We start from the raw sequence: 23,593 nt of genomic DNA on the forward strand, positions 1-23,593 counted from the left end.
ACAGGCTCGGCTAGCAGCACACAAGATGTGAATCACTTCGGTTTTATCTCTCTTGTGGAGGTTGGGGTTTTTTTTGGTTTTTTGTTTTGTTTGGGTTTGGTTTTTTTTAGCTCGCACCTCGGCTTTGGTACACCAGTTGCGTCAGCACCAGGTGTGTTCACATGACCGATTTTCAAACCTCACATTCAGCTAAAGCTATGGGGTCATACGGATCAGTTAAACAAGTGAAAAGACACATTGCTGATGACCCCGATCGAGGGCACAAACTCACCAGCAGAACTTTGCAAAGATACGAGTCTGACGCCTGCAAACGGCACCGTCAGTTCTCTCGATCGTTAGATCTGATTGACCGACAAGCAACAAGCTACGGACTGAAATTTTCAAACCTACATAGGTATTCACTTAGTACAAAACAAAGAAAGAAATACATGGATCTACTCACGTCTGGAGTTACTGTCGAATGACAATCCTACATTTTGGGGATTGTCTGAAACCTCTCAAACCCGAGTGTAACGGCCAGAAATACTCAACCGTGACCCCGGAAGTGCATATCTTTTTTCCTTACCGGGAGGCATCATTATTTTTACTCTGAGGGGTGTGGTGAGGTCAACTCATTAATATGCATGTTGATTCACAGCGGCCACATGCAAGGCTTTTCATCTTTGGTTCTCAAAATTACAGCTTGTACAAAATGTACCAAAAAAAATGATCATACATCATCCTGATAAAATAGCCATATCATGCCTGGTGATGGGTTGTTCCGCTGGAATATTAATTGTCCCGCCCGGTTTCTATATCTCAGTGTTTCAAACTCAGTTCAACCACACCCGCAGGTGCAACATCTGCACACACACGCGCACGCACAAGTGGCCACGCGCACACGGCAAGCATACATCCATTGTGAGACACACTTCGCCCGCGCGACCAGATACAGAGCCAAAATAAAAACACTCAAACCCAGCGATGTATCACGCCGGCTTTCGCAATGTTGCCATTCGCCGCCGGGGCAGCAAACACACTTTTTGGCCTTCACCTATAATCACACAGGCACACATGCACGAGAAGTGGAATGTGCTGCACGCTCATTCACACTTGCGCGCACGCGCGCGCACACTGTGACACACACCGGCACTGTGACACACACTGACACACACACACATACAGTACACACGGTTGTGACCGGCAAACCGTGAAGTGGCGCACTCACACACAAACCCACACGACGACACCGCGATGCCGGGCAGACACATCGGTACTCACACACACACACACACACACACCGTCACACACACACACACACACACACACACACACACACACACCCCGTCACACACACACACACACACACACACACACCGTGACTGGACACACACACACACACACACACACACACACGGCGCATACACATACTGGCACGTCACGTACACACATGTGACCATGGTTGAGTGATACATAATATGAAAAGGACCGACTCGATAACACTGATGCACAAACGCCGCGCGCCCGCGCGCGCACACACACACTGACACACACTCATACACACGGACACTGCCGTGATACATCCATCCGCCGCGCAGACGCACCGTGACGTCAGTTATGCACGCCGGCGTATGCCGTGCACACGCCGGAAGGCCTCTTGGCACATGTTTTTGATGTTCTTGTTTTTTGTTTTTGTTTTAGTTTGTTTTTGTGTGTTTTTTAATAATAATTTCTACACAGTGATAAGTCTACTCTTTCTACGTTCCGGCTCTTGAATTTGACTCACTTTTGCCGGGGCACTGACACATAACACACACTGACATGGTAAACGGACTATGATTTCAGAACTGATGGAATTCCCGTGTGTCTGTGAGCGGTAATTCTCCACTGAGCGTGGCATGACGATCCACAGGATCAAAAAGGGTTGTATGAAGAATCTGACGAATGCTCAGCAGCACACTGCACCAGCAGATGAGACGTCAGAAAACCAAGGCTGTGAGGATTCAAACCACAGTGCCAACTGAGGACATCCACACTGATAAATCAGATGAATCATTTCAGTGTACAAGATCTTGAAGCCAAACGCCAGAAACGAAACTGCTTGCCACCTGCAAATGCAAAAACGGAATGGGAAGAGTTAGACCAGAAAACTTGATGCTCTGATAGGAAAGAGCACCTTCAGTTGGAACACAAGTTAGCCACCTACGTAGATATCATGTAAGGAACCTGTAGGGAAACCTCTGGAGTGAAAGAACCAAAGACAACAGCACCTCCTCAAAAATCCAGGCGACAACGGGAAATAGAAATGCAAAAAGAAAGCTCGAGAAAACAATTCACGGACAGCTTCAGAATTTGAGAAGCAGGGCCTACAGAGGCTTTGGAAAGACCTGAAAGCAAAGCGCAGTGCCCTCAGTAAAGCAGAATCAGCAAGGAGGAAAAGGAGCAAAAAGAAGACGACGCAAGACTGCTTCTTTCGAGACCCCTTTCAGTTCGCCAGGAAAATGTTCGAGCAGCCCAAATCAGGGACACTCACAGCGGACAAAGGAACGCTTGAACAGCACCTCAGGAAAACGTATTCTGATCCGCAAAGCATGAAACCACTTGATCTCAAGGGTTTGGATCATCAGTCCCAGGAAACTACAGAAGAAGTTCAGCGATAAACTACCAACCCTTGAGGAAGTACAGAAAGTGGTCAAGAAAACCAGGGCCAAACAGAATACCGTACCTGCTGTACAAAAAATGTCCTGAGTCCTTGAGTGACTCCACAGAGTAATAAGATCAGCATGGAGGAATCTGAAGATCAGTGACCAGTAGATGATAGCTGAAAACAATTTGGGAAGAGAATGCTGCCTACAAAGTCACAACCTCCAGCCTAACGATGGAAGTTGAAGCTGTGACACATGCCCTCCAGTGGCTATCGTCCATCCATACGCCCGGAAACCAACATGCCATGATTCTAACCGACTCAATGAACCTCATACAGAAAATTGAAAACGGAATGGGAAGCCCAGAGTGGCATAACGCAATGCGCAACTTTCAGATTAAAAAGCTCACATGGTCATACTGCCCGGGACATGCAGGTGTTAAGGGAAATGAGCGAGCTGACAGACTTGCTGGTAACGCAACACCAACGAGCGGCCTACATCTAGGAAAATCGGAAATCCTCAGAAAAGTCAAAGAATACCAAAAAGAACAGGTACAAGGCCATCACACCATCGATCGCCTCAAAGAAATAGAAGCAGAGAGAGGGAGCGGCCGCAAGTCTAACATGAAAGGTAGAGCACGGTGCTTTGCAAATCAAACAAATATCGGCATCATTTCCAAACCAACATTGCGCAAATTTCTTCAAAACGGAACAGAGTCTCTGTGGGCCTTTCCAAATACAATAGACTGAGCAACACACTAGACGCCACGTTCTTGGCATCAGAGATCTTTTCCCATCCCTCTTGCGGCCAGTCAGTGGCGGCTGTGTGTGTTTGTGTGTATGTGTGGGTCTGTGCTTTTGAGTGTGTTTGTGAATGCGCGAGAGTGAAAGTGTACACAAGTGTCAGGAGAGATATGTGTACGTGTGTGTGTGTGTGTGTGTGTGTGTGTGTGTGTGTGTCTGTGTGTGTGTGTGAGGGGAGGTGGGAGTGCGGGGGGAGGTGGGGTAGAGGATGAGGTATGTGAGTGTATGCATGCCTACACTGTGGGAGCAACAGGATATTGGAACGTATATATTCCTTCTATTAAGAAAGGGTGAATACCGTAGTCGCACCTTCTCGCCACGTTAATGTGGGTGTTTCCTCAGGGGGACACGGTGCAGGTTGTTTCAACCGACGCGGCACGGGAGCGAGCAACTGGCGCTATATCAAAACTAGATCTCGGCCACTCCAATCAAGGAAAGCCGCAGCTAGACCAGTCTAGCATGGAGAGGGATGGGCTCCGCCATGCTTTTCTGCCCAAGACTCACCGCATGAATGACGACCACTACTCAACCCATACCGGCTCGGTCGTCACCCGGGTCAACAAGGACCGCGCCTTCCATTGCAAACCAGGGTGGAGGTGACAAATGTGCTACTGGTGGACCACACAACAACAAGCTCCGGGCCAGGAACAACATCTCTATTGGCACGTGGAATGTCAGAACACTAAGGACGCCAGGAAAATTGGAAGAACTGACACATGCAATGAACAAATATCGCTGGCACATCCTAGGACTCTGTGAAACACGATGGAAAAACATCGGTGAAATACCCACACTTAAAGGCCACAGACTATTTTACAGTGGTAGAGAGGACAAACACGAACATGGAGTAGGGTTCCTGATCCACAAAGACATTGTTAACACTGTCATGGGCTGCCGACCAATATCCAGCAGGCTCACTACCATCCGCCTGAGGGCATCCCCATTCAACATCACCATCATACAAGCATATGCTCCAACATCTGATCACAGCGATGATGAAGTTGAGGAGTTCTACGAACAACTACAAGAAACCCTTGATAAGACACCAAAGAAAGACATCATAGTAGTACAAGGTGACTGGAACGCCAAGATCGGAGAAGACTCCTACAACACCTGGAAGGGCACATGTGGACGATATGGTAACAACGCTACAAATGAAAGAGGTTTGAGACTCCTGGAATTTGCCTGCTTCAACAACCTGAAGATAACAAACACATTTGGACCACACAAAGCATCCAGAAGATGGACATGGCACAGCCCTGGAGGAGATCACCACAACCAAATAGACTACATCATGGTAAAGAAGCGTTTCCAGTCTAGCGTGAACATTGCCAAGACAAGAAGTTTCCCAGGAGCTGACATTGCAAGTGACCACGACTTGGTAATGATGACCTTCAAACTCCAACTGAAGAAAACAAGGAAACAAAGCTTCTCAAGACTGAAGTTCGACCTGGAAAAATTGAAAGATCCTGAAGTACAAGAGGCATTCCAAGCCATGATTGGTGGGAAATTCGCGCCACTCATCACTCTCGATGCAGATGACGCCGACCTGGATACACTCGTAAGCGACTTCAACGCAGCTGTGACTGAAACAGCCCAAACAACTCTTGGAAAACAACGCATCAAAAAGAAGCCCTGGGTCACGGACGACATCCTACAGCTGTGTGACAAACGTAGAGACCTGAAAAAGAAAAAGAATGAAGAAGAAGGGGCAAAACAGTACAAAGCAGTTAACACCGAAATCAAGAGAAGCATGAAGAAGGCAAGGGAGAATTGGATTGAAGGAAAATGCCAGGACATAGAGGAAAACCTGACAAGAAACAACAGCAAGAAAGCCTACCAAGTTGTGAAAGAACTTACCAACACAAGGCAAGGTAGAACTATGTCCAACATCCAGACCAAGGATGGAAAATGTCTAACAGAAGAACAAGACATCCTAAAGCGATGGACAGAATACTGCTCAGAGCTATACAACATACAGACCACAGGTGATCCAGCAATACTGAATGTTCCACCAGCCACTGATAACAGTAATCACCCCATACTCCGTGAAGAAATAGAGGCAGCAATAGCATCGCTGAAAAAAGGGAAATCGGCAGGAGTGGACAACATCCCATCAGAACTGGTCCAAGCAGGGGGTGAAGTTATGATAGATGTGCTACTGAAAATCTGCAACAAGATCTGGCAAACAGGGGAATGGCCCACACCGTGGACACAATCACTGATCATCACCCTCCCCAAAAAGGGCAATCTCCAGCAGTGTCAAAACTACCGCACCATCAGCCTGATTAGTCATCCCAGCAAAGTCATGTTGAAGATCCTGCTTAACAGACTGAAACCACAAGCAGAAAACATCATTGCTGAAGAACAGGCAGGTTTCAGACCAGGAAGGAGCACAACTGAACAAATCTTCAACTTGAGGTTGCTATGTGAGAGGTACCATCAACACCAACAAGACCTCTACCACGTCTTCATTGATTTTAAGAAGGCATTTGACAGGGTCTGGCATGCAGCTTTGTGGGCTACCATGAATCTGTACAACATCAACGCCAACCTGATCAGACTGATACAGCACCTCTATGACAAAGCCACCAGCGCCGTCTACCTCAACAATAGCATCGGGGACTGGTTCAGAACCACAGTTGGAGTGAGACAAGGCTGTCTACTCTCCCCAACACTCTTCAACATCTTCTTAGAAAGAATAATGGCTGACGCACTGGAAGAGCATGTAGGAACAGTCAGCATAGGCGGCAGAACAATCACAAACCTACGTTTTGCCGACGACATTGATGGACTGGCTGGAAAAGAAGAAGAACTGGCAAGCCTGGTCAAACATCTAGACAAAGCCTCCACATCGTATGGAATGCAAATCAGTGCGGAGAAAACCAAACTGATGACTAACAACACCAACGGCATCAGCATTGACATCAAAGTCAACGACGAAAAGCTTAAAACAGTCCACAGCTTCAAATATCTGGGAGCAATCGTGTCAGATGAAGGATCTAAACCAGAAGTACTCTCGAGAATTGCCCAAACAACAATGGCACTCAACAAGCTGAACACCATCTGGAACAACAAAAACATCGCTCTCAGCTCAAAAATCAGACTGATGCGTTCCCTGGTTATTTCAATATTGCTCTACGCCTGCGAGACTTGGACCCTGACTGCGGACATCGAGAGAAGAATCCAAGCTGTCGAGATGAGATGCTTTCGTAGACTACTTGGCATCTCCTACAGAGACCACATCACTAACACGGAAGTGAAGAACAGAATCAAGCAAAGTATTGGACCCTACGAAGACCTTCTGTCCATAGTGAAAAAACGCAAACTTAGGTGGTATGGACACATCTCCCGATCATCTGGTCTTGCCAAAACGTTCCTGCAAGGCACCGTACAAGGAGGCAGAAGGAGAGGACGGCAGAGGAAGAGATGGGAAGACAACATCCGGGGTTGGACAGGCTTGACGCTCGGTGACGCCCTGAGGAAATCAGAAAACCGTGAAGAGTGGAGAGGGGTGGTGGCCAGGTCAGCAGCGGTGCCCCAACGGTCTGAACCCAGACTACGGGAGAGGTGAAGGTGAAGGTGATATATATATATATATATATATATCTTTGTATGTACGTGTGTGGGGTTGGGGGTGGGAGATATGGGCGTATGTGTGTGTGCTTGTACAAGTAAGTGTTCATCTCTGTGAGTGTGTGTTTGTGTGTGTGTGTGTGTGTGTGTGTGCCGTGGAAGCTGCGATACGTAGACTAGAAATGAGTGTGTGGAGGAGGGGGTAGAGGAGGTGCAAGGTAATGTGTGTGTGTGTGTGTTGGAGCTCATGTACGTTTATATGTATTTGACCGTGCTTTCATATGTGCTTGTACAAGTAAGTGTTCATCTCTGTGAGTGTGTGTTTGTGTGTGTGTGTGTGTGTGTGTGTGTGTGTGTGTGTGTGTGTGTGTGTGTGTGCCGTGGAAGCTGCGATACTTAGACTTGAAATGAGTGTGTGGAGGAGGGGGCTAGAGGAGGTGCACGGTAATGTGTGTGTGTGTGTGTGTGTGTGTGTGTGTGTTGGAGCTCATGTACGTTTATATGCATTTGACTGTGCTTTCATATATGTGAAACTGCATGTTTCGTGCATTTCTGTTATGCATGTGTGGGTGTATGTGTGAATGTGTGTCTTCATATTTTACATTTATTCGCTTATTTATCACCATTGTTGTCTCATTTATTTATTTATGTTTTATTATTATCATTTTATTAGTATTACTAATATTATAACTACTACCTTTTTCTATATTATAATTATTATTTATTTATTTATGCAAGCTTATCTATTATTTATTCCCCCGTTTTTTGTGTGTGTGTGTTTTTTTTGTTGTTTTTTTTTTTTGTTCTTTTGTTTTTCTCAAGGCCTGACTAAGCGCGTTGGGTTACGCTGCTGGTCAGGCATCTGCTTGGCAGATGTGGTGTAGCGTATATGGTTTTGTCCGAACGCAGTGACGCCTCCTTGAGCTACTGAAACTGAAACTGAAACTGATGGCGCGTACATCCCGAAAGAACAGAACTCAAGTGCCATCAGCCAGTTCAGACCAATATTGCTCCTGAATGTCAAAGGAAAAATCTTCTTCTCTGTCATGGCTGCAAGACTGACAAAATACTTCACAGAAAATGAGTACCTGGATGTGTCAGTCCAGAAAGGTGGCATCCCAGGAGTTCCTGGCTGTGTAGAACATGCCACAATAATTTGGGATGCAATCCAAAGAGCAGAGGCAGAGAAAAATATCCTTGACGTGGTATGGCTGGATCTGGCAAATGCGTACGGGTCAGTTCCTCATGAGATGATCCAACTGGCTCTTGAGATGCACCATGTACCAACATCAGGGAAATGCTGAAGAAGTACTTCCATGGCTTCTCAATGCAGTTCACCACCAAGGAATACACGACAGATTGTATCAATCTGGAAGTGGGCATAGCCACGGGCTGTGCAAGTTCTCCAATCCTGTTCATGCTGGCAATGGAAGTGATCTTGAAGGCCTCCATGAAGGGAACGGATCAAGCCGACCTCGGTAACGGATACCAGATACCTCCTTTGAAAGCCTTCATGGATGACACAACAGTCTTTTCCGTCAACAAAAGAGGATGACACCCGTGAAATATTGAAGTGGCTGAAAGAGCTAGTTGCCTCAGCCAGGATGAACTTCAAACCAAAGAAATCACGGAGCCTCTCACTGCGTAAAGGAAAGGTAGCTGAAACGGTCACATTCACTGTAGCCAACCAAGCCATTCCAATGGTGTCAGATGAGCCAGTCAAGAGCCTTGGAAGATGTTATGATGAGTCCATGAAAGACACAAAAAGAGGAAAGGAAACCAAGCAAACAGCAGAAGGCCTGCATATCATAGACCAGTGTGGCATTCCTGGCAAATGCAAAGTGTGGCGCCTACAGTCCATGCTGATACCAAACCTCCTGTTGCCTCTCCTGTTATATGACATCAGCTGTAGCACAGTCGAGTCGATTGAGGCAAAGATCAACAAGTACACACGCAAATGGCTTGGTGTCTCACCTGGTCTCACTGACGTGGCACTCTACTGTCGCCAAGCAAAGCTGAGGCTCGAAGACTCAGGTGACGGTATTGTGAGATCCAGTCAACCCAAGCTGAAGACTGGCAGAAAATGGAAAGTCAGGGAGGCAGTCAGCGCAGCGAAAGAAAGCCTTAAGATGAAGGAAATAATAGGACACATCCAAACCAACAGACAAGGCCTGTGATCAACAAAGGTGGAATGGGGGTCCAAGGCAAGGGGGAAAGCAAAACGAGACATGATCATACATGAGATCAAGAAGGAAGAGGATGATAAAAGAGTCCAGAATCTGGCTTCCAAGCCAAAGTCCTCACCATGGAGATTGGTACAAGAGGGTTTGTGGGCGCATCTGCCTACAGCCTCATGAAACAGGTGTCGATTTCTGGCAGAGAGAGGACATGGGCTCTCAAGGCAATGGCAGAAGCAACAGAAAAGAGTTCCAGCTGGATCTGGTCGAGGAGGAATGAAAGTAAACTTCATAAGGATTAAATTTCCCTACTCAAACTAGGTGTACAATGGCTCAGTGGTTAAAACCTCTGCCCCAGAAAAGGTGACAGTCCTGAAGTGGCAACCACCATAGAAGCGCGGGTTCGAACCTGCTGAGTACCAGGAAAGAAAAAAAAAAGGAAGAAAAGGTGGCAATAAAGGGCATCCAGGAGTCATGACCTGGGTGTGGCCTGGCCCCCTTAGAGTGTAAGGAGTTAAGGGCCTAAACACTTGACTGAGGGGGGCTTCTTCTCTGAAGACCTTGTACTGTCCAGCTCTCCCTAAAGTTTCTTGTCACTCACTCACACACACACTGACACACCACACACACACACACACACACACATTCCGACGGTGGCTCACACACATATTCCGTGGCCGGCGCGCGTGCTCGCGCGCGCACAGACACACACACTCAGTAACACACACACATACTGTGGCGCACACAATGACACACACACATACACACAAACACACACATTCACACACAAGCGCGCGTGTACACATATACATTCACACACACTCACACACCGTCTACGCACACGCGCATTTGCCGTGCGCACGCACAGCCGCACACACCAGTCAGCGTGCATGCATGACTGACTGTAGCACTGACGGTGCACGAAGGACAGCGACAAGCTGCGGCACTTTAGTGAGCCACGTGCACACATAAAGACACTCACACATCCACCCACCCGAGTCGCAGACGCACTTCGACACTCACACATTGCGGCAAAGGCACGCGTGCACACTGGACACACTAATATTAAGGAATAAATAATTTCTGTATAAGTATTCTACTCATTTGTACAATGTTCCTTTGACTGAATTTGAAAGTTTCGAACACACACACACACACACACACACATGCAGTTGTCAGTAAATAGTAGTCACAAATCAGTGCACGTGCACACGTGCGCACTCCGGCACTCGCACTTCGGCTGCACTGATGCGCGCGTGTTCTGTACTCATACAAAATCTTACTCATTTCTTAAAACATAATATTGGCGTCTGTACAGAAATGCATTGCACATTTTTGTTCTTAAATGTAATCGATTGATCGTCTGTACCATGTCGCGAAACGGGCGGAGAAAACTACCAAACGGGAGGCCTGGCCAAACTTGAAACGTGGCAAGAGAACAAAACTAGTCCTCACAGCGTCTTACCTCAGCGTATCATGTGTTATCAGAAACAGAATGAATCAAACTACATGTTCCTCCAGTTTTATAGATGCATGGAGCGATACCACACCGAATACTGAAATGAAATACAGCACTCGCCGGCCGAAATGACTGACCAACTTGAGAAGGGAAACAACTGCAAATCGTCTCGCGCAAAACAACGAACAACTCCACACGTACATACGAGTGCCAGTGCATGAGCGTAGTTTTTTTGTTTGTTTTTTTGTTTGTGTTTGTTTGTTTGTTGGTTTGTTTTTTTGTGCTGTTGTTTTTTTGTGTTTGTTTGTTATCCAGCACTCTTGGTCTCAACTCATGTCGACCCTATATAAAAAACAAAACAAAAAAACAAAAACAAAAACACACACACACAAAAACCCAACAACAACGAATCAGCTGTAGAAGTATGAATTACTTCTGCGTGCCCGGTTAACTAACTCCAATTATGTTCACCTGCTCAGTCATTCAGCCTATATACAAGATACAAGAATATTATATCTAAAACAGACAGTCTTGACACATTTGCTAACAAGGGCGACATATTAATTATGCATCCTATAGATACCAAATTATTACATCAATTAACAAATTCAGTGAAAGAGGATCAACATCAGTTAACCACCAGGGCAAATCATAGTTGACGGAAAGATAATCAGTCAACAACGCTGTAGTGCAATCACACACAACGTGCATATGCACACAGATGAAGGGAAGTACACGAAATATAAGATACGCCCATTACCATCAACTACTCAGTTTAAAAGTAACATGTGCAAAGACATGTTTATGATATGCGGTATATACACACATGTATACTTACTAGATTCTGGTGTAGCACCGTTCCCCAAACTGACGTAAGAACACGGCACATGTAGGCCTAATCACCGTCATAATTATGGTCACATATAATTTACCAGATACAAATAGGCTAATCATATATACATACATATCGGTTATAAAATGTGGCACCTTGAGTTAAAAACAAAAGTACAATTTGAAATAAATACGTAGGCCTACACTATCATACACAGCCTGGACAGACCAATAGGAATCTGGTGTAGCCTACAGTTCTTCCCATCTGTCTTCAACTGAAGACATACTATTTGCTTCCCTTGATTTTACTGAGGATTTTGAGAGCATGTTTGTGATCTTGGTCGGCGGTGGTACGCGAAGAGAAGACCAAGAACGCAGGAATAGCTGATGTTTGACTGGTGACGGGTTCTTCAGTGGAACTGAAGATTCATTAAGGCATCCCAACGAGGTGAGTCGAAGCAGATGTTAAATCGTGAAACGTGTCGTGTGAACGCTTCAAACCGTTCGCAATGAAGCTATACCTACACGCTGTTGGCAATTAGGTCTACCTTATATATAGGGTAGGCATGGGTATTGCGAACAGCGTGTAACTACGAACGATTCGTATACCGCCCCACTTCGAAGCGTTCTTAACGGTTGCATTTCATAATTCAACGTCTGCTTCGACCATTTTCTGATATCTTAATGAATATCCATAGCTTCCAAGAACCAGTCAAATATCAGCTGTTTCTGGATACGTCCTCATTCTTTCTTCTCTTTGCGCACCACTGCCGACCAAGGTACAACGTGCTCTGTCAAAATCCTAAAAAAATCAAGGGAAGCAAGTTACATAAGTTGAACTTTGACACAGATGAAAATAGTTTATTTGATCGGATATGTTGAATGCGCATTACGAGAAAATTTAAGAAAGCATGTTGGTGACCGACAGACCAGAACGTCAGTTTTGACAGGAATCTGTAAAACAGTGTCGTTTGCTTTTCGACCATGGGATATTTTGACGTCGTGAGTCTATTTGCAAACGATGCCGCACAGTCGCTGAGCACTCCGGCTCAAAAGGGTGTATTTGTGTGCGGTCTGTCTGTGTGTTTCAGTGTGTGCAAATGTGATCAAAACCAACAATATAGCAGTCTGGTGCGATGTTCCAATAATATGTTATGTCTAATGAGTTAAAGACCTGCTTCTGTTTTAATTGTCAACATGTACCCAAAGCCATCAGTCGTTCGCAATTAGACGTGCCCGTTCGCATTTACCATCAGGCACCCTTGCTATTTCAAACGTCGACAAAACGTTGAAACTGAGAATGAGCAGGTGAACTTTTTCTGGTGCAACCAGTCAGAGAAACCCTTCAAAAACAAAAGAACTACGTTTGACGGTCGTACGACATGTTATCTTTACAGCGGTACACACATTGAGCTGCTCGCTTCGACTGGACCATTCGCAATTAGGCATACCTACCCGATAGTACCCTGATTATGAATCACCAGTTGCACTGACACTGCTGCACACCGCGAGCACACTATATAAATACGGCATGTGCACTCACTCACTCACACACACACACACACACACACACACACACTGATATATATATATATGTATATACGGTACTATATATTACACACATCAGTACACACACACTACCCCCCCCCCCCACACACACACACACACTGGCACACACACACACACACACACACACACACACACACACATATGTATATGAGATAGGTTCATGCAGAGTGTCACGTTTTAAACAGCAGATAAACAAATACCGGGCTGTAAACTCTGTATTTTGTGCCGGTTGAATCGTTTCATGTAGCAACGGTTCTCAATCCTAGATCACTGATGTGGTTACAATCTGCCGGCGCTGCACATGTGCGTGTGACTTTTTCATTCACTGACAGACACCATTGTCAGCACGGATGTTAACGTGACGACGCATTTCACAGGTCGGTTGAGAAAGTCAGTTCATCAATTTGCTGCATATAGAAACTAGTTCAGTTCACCGAGTGAGTGATTGTATATGCTTGGATATTGCCGCGGCAAACATAATTATAGTTGCAGTCGTGGTCAGTAATGCAGTGATGATGATGACAACAACAATAATAATAATAATGATGATGAATATGATGATGATAATGATGATAACTTTAATAATAATAATAATAATACAGTAATAATCAGTAATAATGACGTCGACGATGATGATGATAGTCATGATAATGATAATATTAATAATAATGATAATAAACAACTCTGCCGGCCGAGCTAAATAGCTCTTATATCTAGCCGCACAGTGGCTGTGGTGACTGACAGCCAGGTTTTTTTTATGTGAGTGTCGACTGAGTGTCACAGTAATTGTCAAATGCACCGGCGCAAACTATAGCCGCTTGTCCCGCGGCCCCGCAACTGACAACTATCACTGACATTGTGTATTTTCAGACACACACACACAAAAAGTTGACGCCGGCAACATTCAGTATTACCGAGGCTAATGTTTAGCGGTCGGTGTTCACATATAAACTGCTATACAGTATATTTTTAAGAGGAAAAATTATTGGTGTTATATTTATGGTAATATGGAAAAAAAAAAACATTGGTGTTATATGGTGATATTGGGCTGGTACGTATCCACATGTGTACCATAGTCATCATCAATGCATGTGTACCTACTAGTATACCACGACTCGGACCCACAATTAACTGCACTTTAACACTGAAGCCTCAGTCCGGGCACAGAGGGAGACCCAGAGAGAGAGAGAGAGAGAGAGAGAGAGAGAAACAAAAAGGGGACAACAGATATATAGCAAATAAGAAGAAGAAGAAAAGGACAATATGTATGTAGCAAATAAACTGTATTATTGTCATGGTTTTACCATCTTATTTTGAAATGTCGCCATCAGTCACAGCGCGGACTGGTTAGTCGACATGGTCTTTGATTTGCGCACTATGGGATAGTCATATGGATATAAGAAAACCAGTCATTTCGAAAACTAGTGCATGTCTGTTTTGTCCGTAATTATGAAAGATCGATTTTAGGGCCGCACTTATGCGCCACAAACGGCCGGGTCATCACCTCCAACCGAAACCGACATCATGTCAGTTGAAAGAAAAAACATTGCATTCCACTCATCCTGGATAACAGTATAACGCATTTTTGTTTATTTCGACAATAAACAAACATTACAGCATTGTATGATAAACAACAGCGCTGCTGACAAGAAAAAGTGTCTTTTATGCAGGTCATGTGCGACGAAAGTGGAAGGTCAATTCGTAGCAGACGATGCATAATGACATTCATATATTGGAAGTAATTTGTAAGCCTTAACTGAAAAACCATCATGTATTATATTTGATAGAGTGTACTTTCGAAAGTTAAAACTTTCGATTTTAATGCGTTAATCTGATAATCGTTTCCATACACATTGAGAGAAAATTGAAAAACAGAAAATACACGAGAAGAAAACGAACGACCCCTTTATCACGTGACATTCTCTTCTCATTTCATCACCGCCATATTGGTCTGTGGGCCCCTGATAACCACCCCCTTCCCGTGCATCGGTGACAGTGAGTGTCAAGGTGTTTTGGGTCGCACTGGTGGCCCGTCCTTGTCTGTGGATAGCTGAGTTCCACGGAGCATAAAAAAAATGTCGGGCCAAAGCATCATGGACCGCGTTGCTGCGGCCAAACACAGTATTGCTGGCCAAGGCTTAGCAAAATCGGTCTGCAAGGCGACGACAGAAGAAATCATTGGGCCAAAGAAAAAACATCTGGACTGTGAGTATTGTCGTCACCCTGTACACGCCCACCAACTTGTTGACTCACGCCCATTGCCGTTTAAATTACTTTAGAATATGTCTTTTATATTGTCGTTCTGTGGTAACTTCTTTGCACATGATGCGCAAAGAACACTGTTATTAACTTATGAAGTTAACGGGTTTTATTTTTTAATTGTGTATGTGGTCTCGTGTACGTAGTCTGTGTACGTGGGTATGCTAGTGCGTTGTTGGTGCGCACGTACGCGCTGCCGCTAGCTTTTATTACGGTGAATTTTCTTTTTGATCAACCGGAACATGTGCGGGTCGCAAATTATTTAAAATAGTATCTGGAGCACAAGTACTATGTACAGTAATCTTGAACAAATCAAATTACAATGGTTATAGAAACTGCACAATGGATTGGAAGCACAAGCGCGCGCGCGCGCGCACCCACACACACACACACACACACACACACACACACACACACTGACACAGAGTAACAGGCACACAGCCTCAAAGACACATGTGTATGCACATACACATTCGCACCCAAACACACACACACAACAATGTGCAATGGTTGTCTGATTAAGCCAGTCTGCTTGAATGATTTGGCTTTTGTTGTCTCCGGCACTGATAACACAGTGATAACAGATATAATATATGAATTTTCTATCATCTGTACTGTAATCAAAAATATACTTCTGACTCTGAGTATCAGTTTGATAAGTTGGAGATGATATTTAAACCTTTGATATGATAATGATGCTTTAAGCTTTTGTGCACCTGTGTTAGTCACTGTCTGCACCATTTTAGTAAACATTGTTTTTATTTATTTATTTATTTATTTATTTATGAAGACGTCTTTGGAATAGAGCATATTCTTGATTGTCAGAATTGATAAACAAAGGAAAGAAAGGCTTCTGCCAGAGTGCTGTGACTATGACATAAAATAATCTTCAAACAAATATAATGAATTTGAATTGCTTATTCTGCAACATATGTTTTAGAATTGAATGTATCGTATGATTTAGAACTTGAATTGGTTGAAGACTGTTTGTTGTGGTGACTAGGATAGTAGTGTAATGGAATTTTCTTGAAGAATTGGAAATGTTTGTAAAGATAATGGGCAGTGTCCAGAATCTAGATCATTATTCTGAAGATGGTTTTAGGTTGGTGTTGTGGCACTAGATTGGCGCAGAATACCATGTCTCATTGGATGCTTCTTCAGATTTACTTTTTGTCTCATTATTATTGAGTACATTTATTGATTTTTGACCCTCTAATGAATTATTTTATGAAAGTGTGAACTCCGCTGAATGTGTGAATCAGTTTATGAGTAATGGTGAGTGAGAGCCTTGAATAATCTCTTTTATAAAATTCATTTGAATGGTGGTTGGATAATCCTGTTTTCCATATGAAATTTTAATCCAGAAGCCATTAATCACTTCATTCAATGTCATTTGTCTACATGATACTGCTGTCTGTCAGATACTAAGATGGTAACTATTTAAAATTTCAAAGCTTTGGGTTTTATGCCATCATCAGGTCATGTGTTGTGCCCAGTTTGATCATGTCAAAAAAAGGTGGGGGGAGGGGATGTGGGGGTGGAGAGGAATAAAGAAAGAAGAAGAAGAAGAAGAAAAAAGATTGCTTTAAAAAGCATCACTGGGAGAGACTGGAGAGAGAGAGAGAGACCAAGGGAGAGATTCCACATCAGGCACAAAGTCAGTTTACATCACCAGTCTCAGCATCAACCACAATATTTCACAAGAGAGACAGGATATTAAACAGCTAAGAGAGTATAAAAATGAGACTGTCCCTGTGATACTGATACTCCAGAATCAGATCAATCCAGGTGAATGGCTTCCTCTGTCTTGATAACATTTTTGGCAAAAAGCCAACTGACACCTGGATCAATACTGTGGACATCTTTCCTACATATATATATATATTATTTTTTTTTTTTTTTTTTACAAAAGAACTCTAGTTTAATCTTTTTAATCCCCCACCCTCACCCCACCATCCCCCAAAAGAAAGTGGTTAAAAGATTTAAAAATCGAAACTCAAAAGAAATTTTCTGGAGTTTCATTTTTTTTGGATTCCACTGATAATATCCAATAAGTTTTTATCAAAGTAAATATTCAGAAAGGTGATCAATGTGTTTACAAGACTGACGTCTTTTAAGAATGTGGGAAGGCTAGTTCGTGAGCACACATTTTCATGTCGCTATGTTTTGTCTTGATCAAATCCCAGAATGCTGTCCAGCAGAAGTATGTCACAGAAACTGTGATAGTGGACAGTTAATGTTTGGTAAAGATGGCATCAGAAGTGATCATTAGTCATTTCATGTGCACTGCCATGAGTAGTTATTCTTTTCTCTGCATCTCTCATGGTCTGTGTATCCTGTTGTCTGTGCTGCTGTCACTCGCTCTCTCAGTTGTGTATGTAAAGTTCTTAAAGTGCTAATGATTTGATATAAACTTCAGTTTGTACAGGTCCAGTAAATGTCAGTGTTAAAAAAAATGAAAGAAATGTTTAATTTAAGAAAGATGTTTCGGGTTTGTGGATACACTGAATCAATACAATGATTTTTAAAAGGTAAACAAAACCTGTTGTTTTGGGACAGATACCTAGTGGGTGTTGCTTGTTGCTTGTAAAGAGTTGTTGCCTATTATTTAGGATTCACTCATCCAGATCTGTAAATGTGACTTGCTTCAGTGGACATGGCCAGAGTGGAATGCCTCTTGACAATTGTGTACAATGTGTGTACGTACATAACTTAAGACAGGTAATACAGAAAGGTGGAGGGGTGGTGCTTGACGGTGTTGTGTCATGTTAATTTGACACTACCTAAGGGATGCTAAATACATCATGCAAATCTGTCATTGTGTTCACTGCTTCATGCTGACACTAGAATGTTACTTGCTAACACAAACCATATCCAAGAGGCAAGAATAAAGTTAACAGGAATAATGTTTTATACGATAGAAAGAATATCATGCTGATTTTCACTCTTTTGTGAATTGAGATTTGTAAGTGGACCGCTGCAAATGCCCATTCCATTTTGCATTGGTGTTTTTCACAGTATTACAGATTACAAATGTTTGGGGTTTTTTGTTTTTTTGTTTTTTTTTTACATTTGATCTCCACACCACAGCTACAGAACGTGCTGACAATGTATAATCACATACAGGTTCTCTATGCATAATCTCAGATGATATCGTGGAACTGGAATAAAATTCAGTCTCTGCATTATTTTCATTGCAATGTGTTTAGAAGTAGCTGACAAAGTGACATTTGTGACAATGACACCCAAATTTTGCCTAGTGCAGAGGGTGGTATTACTATTAGCTGCATAATTCAGTTGTTTTTATCTGTATGGAAACACCATACAAACTCATGGTCTGGCAAGTTTGAACAATTTTGCTGACTCTCCACAGTGGGTGTTCTGCATTTCTGAAAGGATTGAAGTAAGAGTTTATCCACGAAAGTACTTAGATCTTAAAGTACTTTGATGAAGTACTTAGATCTATATTTTATAAAACAGATGAGGTGCAGAGGAGTAACTATGCTCAAGTGATATGAAAGCTTTCCTCTGTACTGTCTCTCCTTGTGTTTTTATTTATGTATGTGTCACTCGGTGTGATTTTTGTACATGCATGCAAAGTTCATTTGTACCTGAGTCTGTGGAAGCTTGTGAAAGAAGAACACATTAACTAAATGCCAACAGTAAGTCTTCAAGTATCTAAACTTGTTTTTCAGACCAGCAAGAATGATTATGGACCAGTATTATTTAAACATTTTAAAATGTATTGTTTCTTTCGAGTTGTGGTCAATTTTCGTTTCTTTGACTACCTTCCAATCAATGGTTTTCCATGTACCTTATTACATATTTCATTTTCACATTTTCAGGATTAGACATTCTCTGATTTTCACCACTGGCCTCTGGAACTTGTGCTGTTTGAATTAGTGGGTCTTCAAGTATTTTAGTTGTTGATTTTTTCATTAATTTTGTTGTCCTCCTCTTTGTTTTTATATATATATATATATATATATATATATATATATATATATATATATATTTATATATATATATATTTTTTTTTTTTAATAATTTTTTTATATATATATATTATATATATATATTTAAAAATTTTTTTTATTTTATTATTATTTTTTAAAAATAAATTTTATATTTAAGTTGGTTTGTAGCAGTTAATGCAAGGAATCAGTGCACACATTTCCAAAGTTCAATACTTAGACACAGCTGTATATGTGAGTTCAAAGTTTGTAAACACACACTCAAACACACACACACACACACACACACACACACACACACACACACACACACACACACACTACATAAATACCCCAACACATGCTCATGCATAGCATTGTGCATTCACACCTCTGCACACACATGTGCTCGTGCAGGTGCTCGCACACACACTCACTCACACACACACACACACACACACACACACACACACACACACACACACACACACACACACACCATTTTATTTTGCGTTTACACACACACACACACAGTGACACACACAGACACACACACAAAGTGACACACACGAAATGGTTGTCCCAAGGTTTCAAGGAAGCGGTGACTGTGTACATAGCTGTCTGTGCACACTGGAGTGGACTGCAGTGCTAGTCTGGATTTTCAGTCGTGAGCACACAGGGCCCTGGAGGTCTGGTGATGTTGTAGGTGCTGCTCTGTGGTGGTGATGTCTGGCTTCCTGAGCCTTACCGTGACATTCCTCTTCAAGTTTCTTTGATACCTTTCCTGTAAGAGTGCCATCAACGCTTATTTGACAAGTTCAGCAGGGGAGATGTTGCACCACTGTAGACTTTCAGCTTGTCTTTATATATATCGTTTTCATGGGTGACCTGTGTTTATCCCTGTGCTAGTTCTCTGAACAGCAACTGCTTTGGAATGTGGCGGTCCTCCATCCTTATGACAAGTTGTGACCAACAGAGCGGTGACTTAAGGATCATTGTCTCGATAGAGACATAGTCCTGTCAAGAACTTTTATGTTGGTGACTTTGACCTTTATCCTTTGTCCTGCCACCAGGACCCATTAATGGAATCTCTCCAGCTGTTTTAAGTGCCTCCTGTAGACTGTCCTTGTTTCACAGCCATACAAAAGTGATGGGAGGATGACAGCTTTGCACACCTTGAGTTTTGTGGTCAGGGTAACATCATGATGGTTCAGCACCTTGTTACGAAGTCTTCGCAGAGCTTGGCATCCTTTGCTATTTCTGGCTGAGATCTCATTGTCCAGAGAACCATCCATAGAGATAGTAGTATTAGTACTTCCTAGGTATATGAAGCAGTGGACAATTTTCAGATCAGTGTTGTCTGTGGTGATATGCAGCTGTGTTGGAGTTGTGTGCAGGTTGGAAAAACACCTGGTCCCCCATGATCCTCTCCCCAAACACACACATTCACAGGCATGTATAGTCACACACGTATACACACACACACACACACACAGAGGCAGTTGAGAAAGCTTTTTCTTGTTTGGACTTAGTTAAAATGTTCTTTGTTCATCTTATTTTTGTGGTATCAGCTTTCATGTTTGTGGAAGAAAACAGTTCAACCTTTCCTTTCTCTCCCAATCTGAGCCTGGAGCCTGCCTTCTCTCTTACACAGACAGAATCACACACACGCATGCACGCACGCGCACGCACACGTGCACACACACACCCACATGTTTTCTGTTGTGCATGCATTTAATTGTTTCTTGTTGTTTCTGTCAATGTTTTGTCTGTGGGTGGCAATGTGAACACATAACCTAAGTGTGGAAATTTTTACGTGCCCTATATAAATCGAGTTGATTGTTATTTCATTCCATACAGACATATATATATACATATATATATTTAATAATATATATATGTATATATATATATATATTATATATATATATATATATATAATATATATATATATATATATATTATATATATATATATGTATATACATACATCAGTATGTCAGTCATGCATTGGTGGTTTGTTGTAGAAGACAAAGGGTCACCATATCTTTGCATTAGACCATAGTGCTTAAATCAATACCTGTAATAAAGCGGTGTCAGCACCAAGTGGGTGCAGGATTACTCTGATGAACATGTATCCAGGGGCTGGTAAACCCTCAGAGTATTGATAGACCAGTAGCAGCTCTGAGCGAGCATTGCAAATGGCAGGCTGTTTGGAAGGGTCCCCTAACACTGTAACAGTCCTGGGTTCTCATTGATTTTCTGACTTGGGCGCCAGTCTGGGAGCTGTGGCACACTGCTCTGCTCTGCTCGGCTGGTTTGGTTTAGTTTGTCAATTTGGGTTTGTGGCTCACTTAGAAATTCACAGGCCTTTCTGACTGTGAATGTGATTGTCTGGTCAGTGTTTTTTTTTTTTTTTTTAAAGAGCAAGTTGTCCATTCCAGACACATAACTTCTTGTTCTGGTATGATCACTTGTCAGTTTCTGTCATATCACTGCACGTACTTTGCAGTGGTTGCACAATACCTGCAGCTTGGTTTCAGCACAGCTTGACAAGTAAAGTAGTGCAAAGCCAGAGCAATCAATTTTTGTTCCTGTGGAAGACATTCTTAGTATTAATATTTACTGTGGTACTGATTGGGAAGGTGGTTTTGGAAGTGGCCTCAGTATAGGAAGATCCAGATAGCACACACTGTGAAGTTGGCAGGGATAGCAAGTGTAGGGCTGTGCATGGTGGTGGTGTGTAAGGCAGGTGTCAGACTCACTTCGTCAGTGTGTACTCCACTTTTTTGCAGTCCACATTTCTTTACTAGGTCAACATCAAATTGGGCACACTGGCCGCAGTGTCTTCTTCATTTTACTTTTTAGGCATTTTGGTTAGCTTTGTCTCTATGCTAAGTAATACAGATACATTTATATACATACACATCTAATGTCTTCCAGAGATGGCCTATCAAAAGCCTCTCAAGGCAGTCATTGATTCATGATTGTATTAGCACTATTGATGAGGCAATCTTGGGGTATCAGCAGAATAATCTGTATTTTCAGACCAAGCACAGGCACATGCATACACAGACTGAGATACACACAATACTGATAAATATATGCACGCACACACACACACACACACACACACACACACACACACACACACACACACACACACACACACACACACACACACACACACACACACACACACACCAGGGCTGTATGAAGGAGTACATAAATATTATACACTTTGAGTGTGAATGGAGGGGTAAGGCCAAGGGGTATACCAGTTATGATCACTGCATTGTCGGTGCTTTTTCGCTTCGCTTTTTATATAATACGCTAGGATCAGTTCCAGTACAGTGAATTTTGTTTTGGGATGGGTTGTTAGAACTCGCTGATTTTTCTTGTTCACATGCTGAATGTTGTTAATTTATTTTACTTACTAACTTAGCACACAACATGCCTACATGAAAGTGACACTTTGGAGGGAGAGGGAGAGAAAGGCCTGAGATACGAGGTTATTGCAAACTGATTTTTCAACAACTGATCGAGCAGCATTGGATGAACTTGTATGCTCTCACACATGTGCACACATTGACACCAAGACATGTATGCACAACCACCTTTTCTCCAAAGATAAATATTATTTTTATGTTCACTTACGCTACCCTGGGCACATACATGTGTGTGTCTGTGTCTGTGTGTGCTCGGCAACACACACACAGTTCATACACACAGAGAATTGAAAATAAAAATCCAATGATGTACTGGTATTTCAAACTACTTGGAAAGCCCAAAAGAATGCTCCATCTTGCAAAAGTCTACATAGTGTTGCTTTTGATATTTATTTGACTAATATTAATAATGTCTCTTACTGCACATGTTGACTGAATACATAGATCTGTCTGTGATTGCTGTCAGAGTCAATGCTTTTTTCTGTGATGGGGTTAGGACAGTCTTGTGTTGTGATAGCCTTGTCCTTGGTTTTTTTTTTATATATATATAAAGAGAAGTATTTTTTAAGGCTTCTTTTGACTGCATATCTTCTTTTTTGGTAGCTGCTTCTGTTTTGGTTGTACAACATCAGTGAATCTGCCATCTTGCTGCTTAATATCTTGAGTGTCCATAACTGTACATCCTCTTAATCTGTTTTTTCTGCTTTTTTTTTTCTTTTTATGCAGTTGGGGGCTTCCGACTATGAATTATAATTTCGAATTAAGAAATTACAGGTTCATTTAGTCGGTTGATATACTGGGATATGTTGATTTCCTGGTGTGTATCATATGTAAGCCACTGGAGAGTGTGTCACTGCTTCAGCGTGCTCTTATTGGATTGTTTCAGCTAGCATT

The 23,593-nt window shown here is 42.6% G+C and overlaps 2 protein-coding genes across 13 annotated transcripts in view; one reads left to right on the forward strand and one right to left on the reverse strand.

The window, feature by feature from the left end:
- Window positions 1–539, reverse strand: part of LOC143282796 (uncharacterized) — a 28,977-nt gene extending 28,438 nt beyond the window's left edge. For all 3 annotated transcript variants that reach the window (XM_076588565.1, XM_076588563.1, XM_076588562.1), the window contains exon 1: window positions 443–539. The gene's annotated coding sequence lies outside the window, so the exon portion shown is untranslated. The remainder of the gene's footprint in view (window positions 1–442) is intronic.
- Window positions 540–14,983: 14,444 nt separating this feature from the next.
- The window catches only part of LOC143282797 (phosphatidylinositol-binding clathrin assembly protein-like), a 63,771-nt gene continuing 55,161 nt past the window's right edge, over window positions 14,984–23,593 (forward strand). For all 10 annotated transcript variants that reach the window (XM_076588566.1, XM_076588569.1, XM_076588571.1 and 7 more), the window contains exon 1: window positions 14,984–15,244. In XM_076588566.1, coding sequence (XP_076444681.1) covers window positions 15,115–15,244 — 130 coding nt within the window. In that variant the 5' untranslated portion in view covers window positions 14,984–15,114. The remainder of the gene's footprint in view (window positions 15,245–23,593) is intronic.

The sequence above is a fragment of the Babylonia areolata genome, chromosome 6, assembly GCF_041734735.1.
Source record: "Babylonia areolata isolate BAREFJ2019XMU chromosome 6, ASM4173473v1, whole genome shotgun sequence".
Lineage (NCBI taxonomy): Eukaryota > Metazoa > Mollusca > Gastropoda > Neogastropoda > Buccinidae > Babylonia > Babylonia areolata.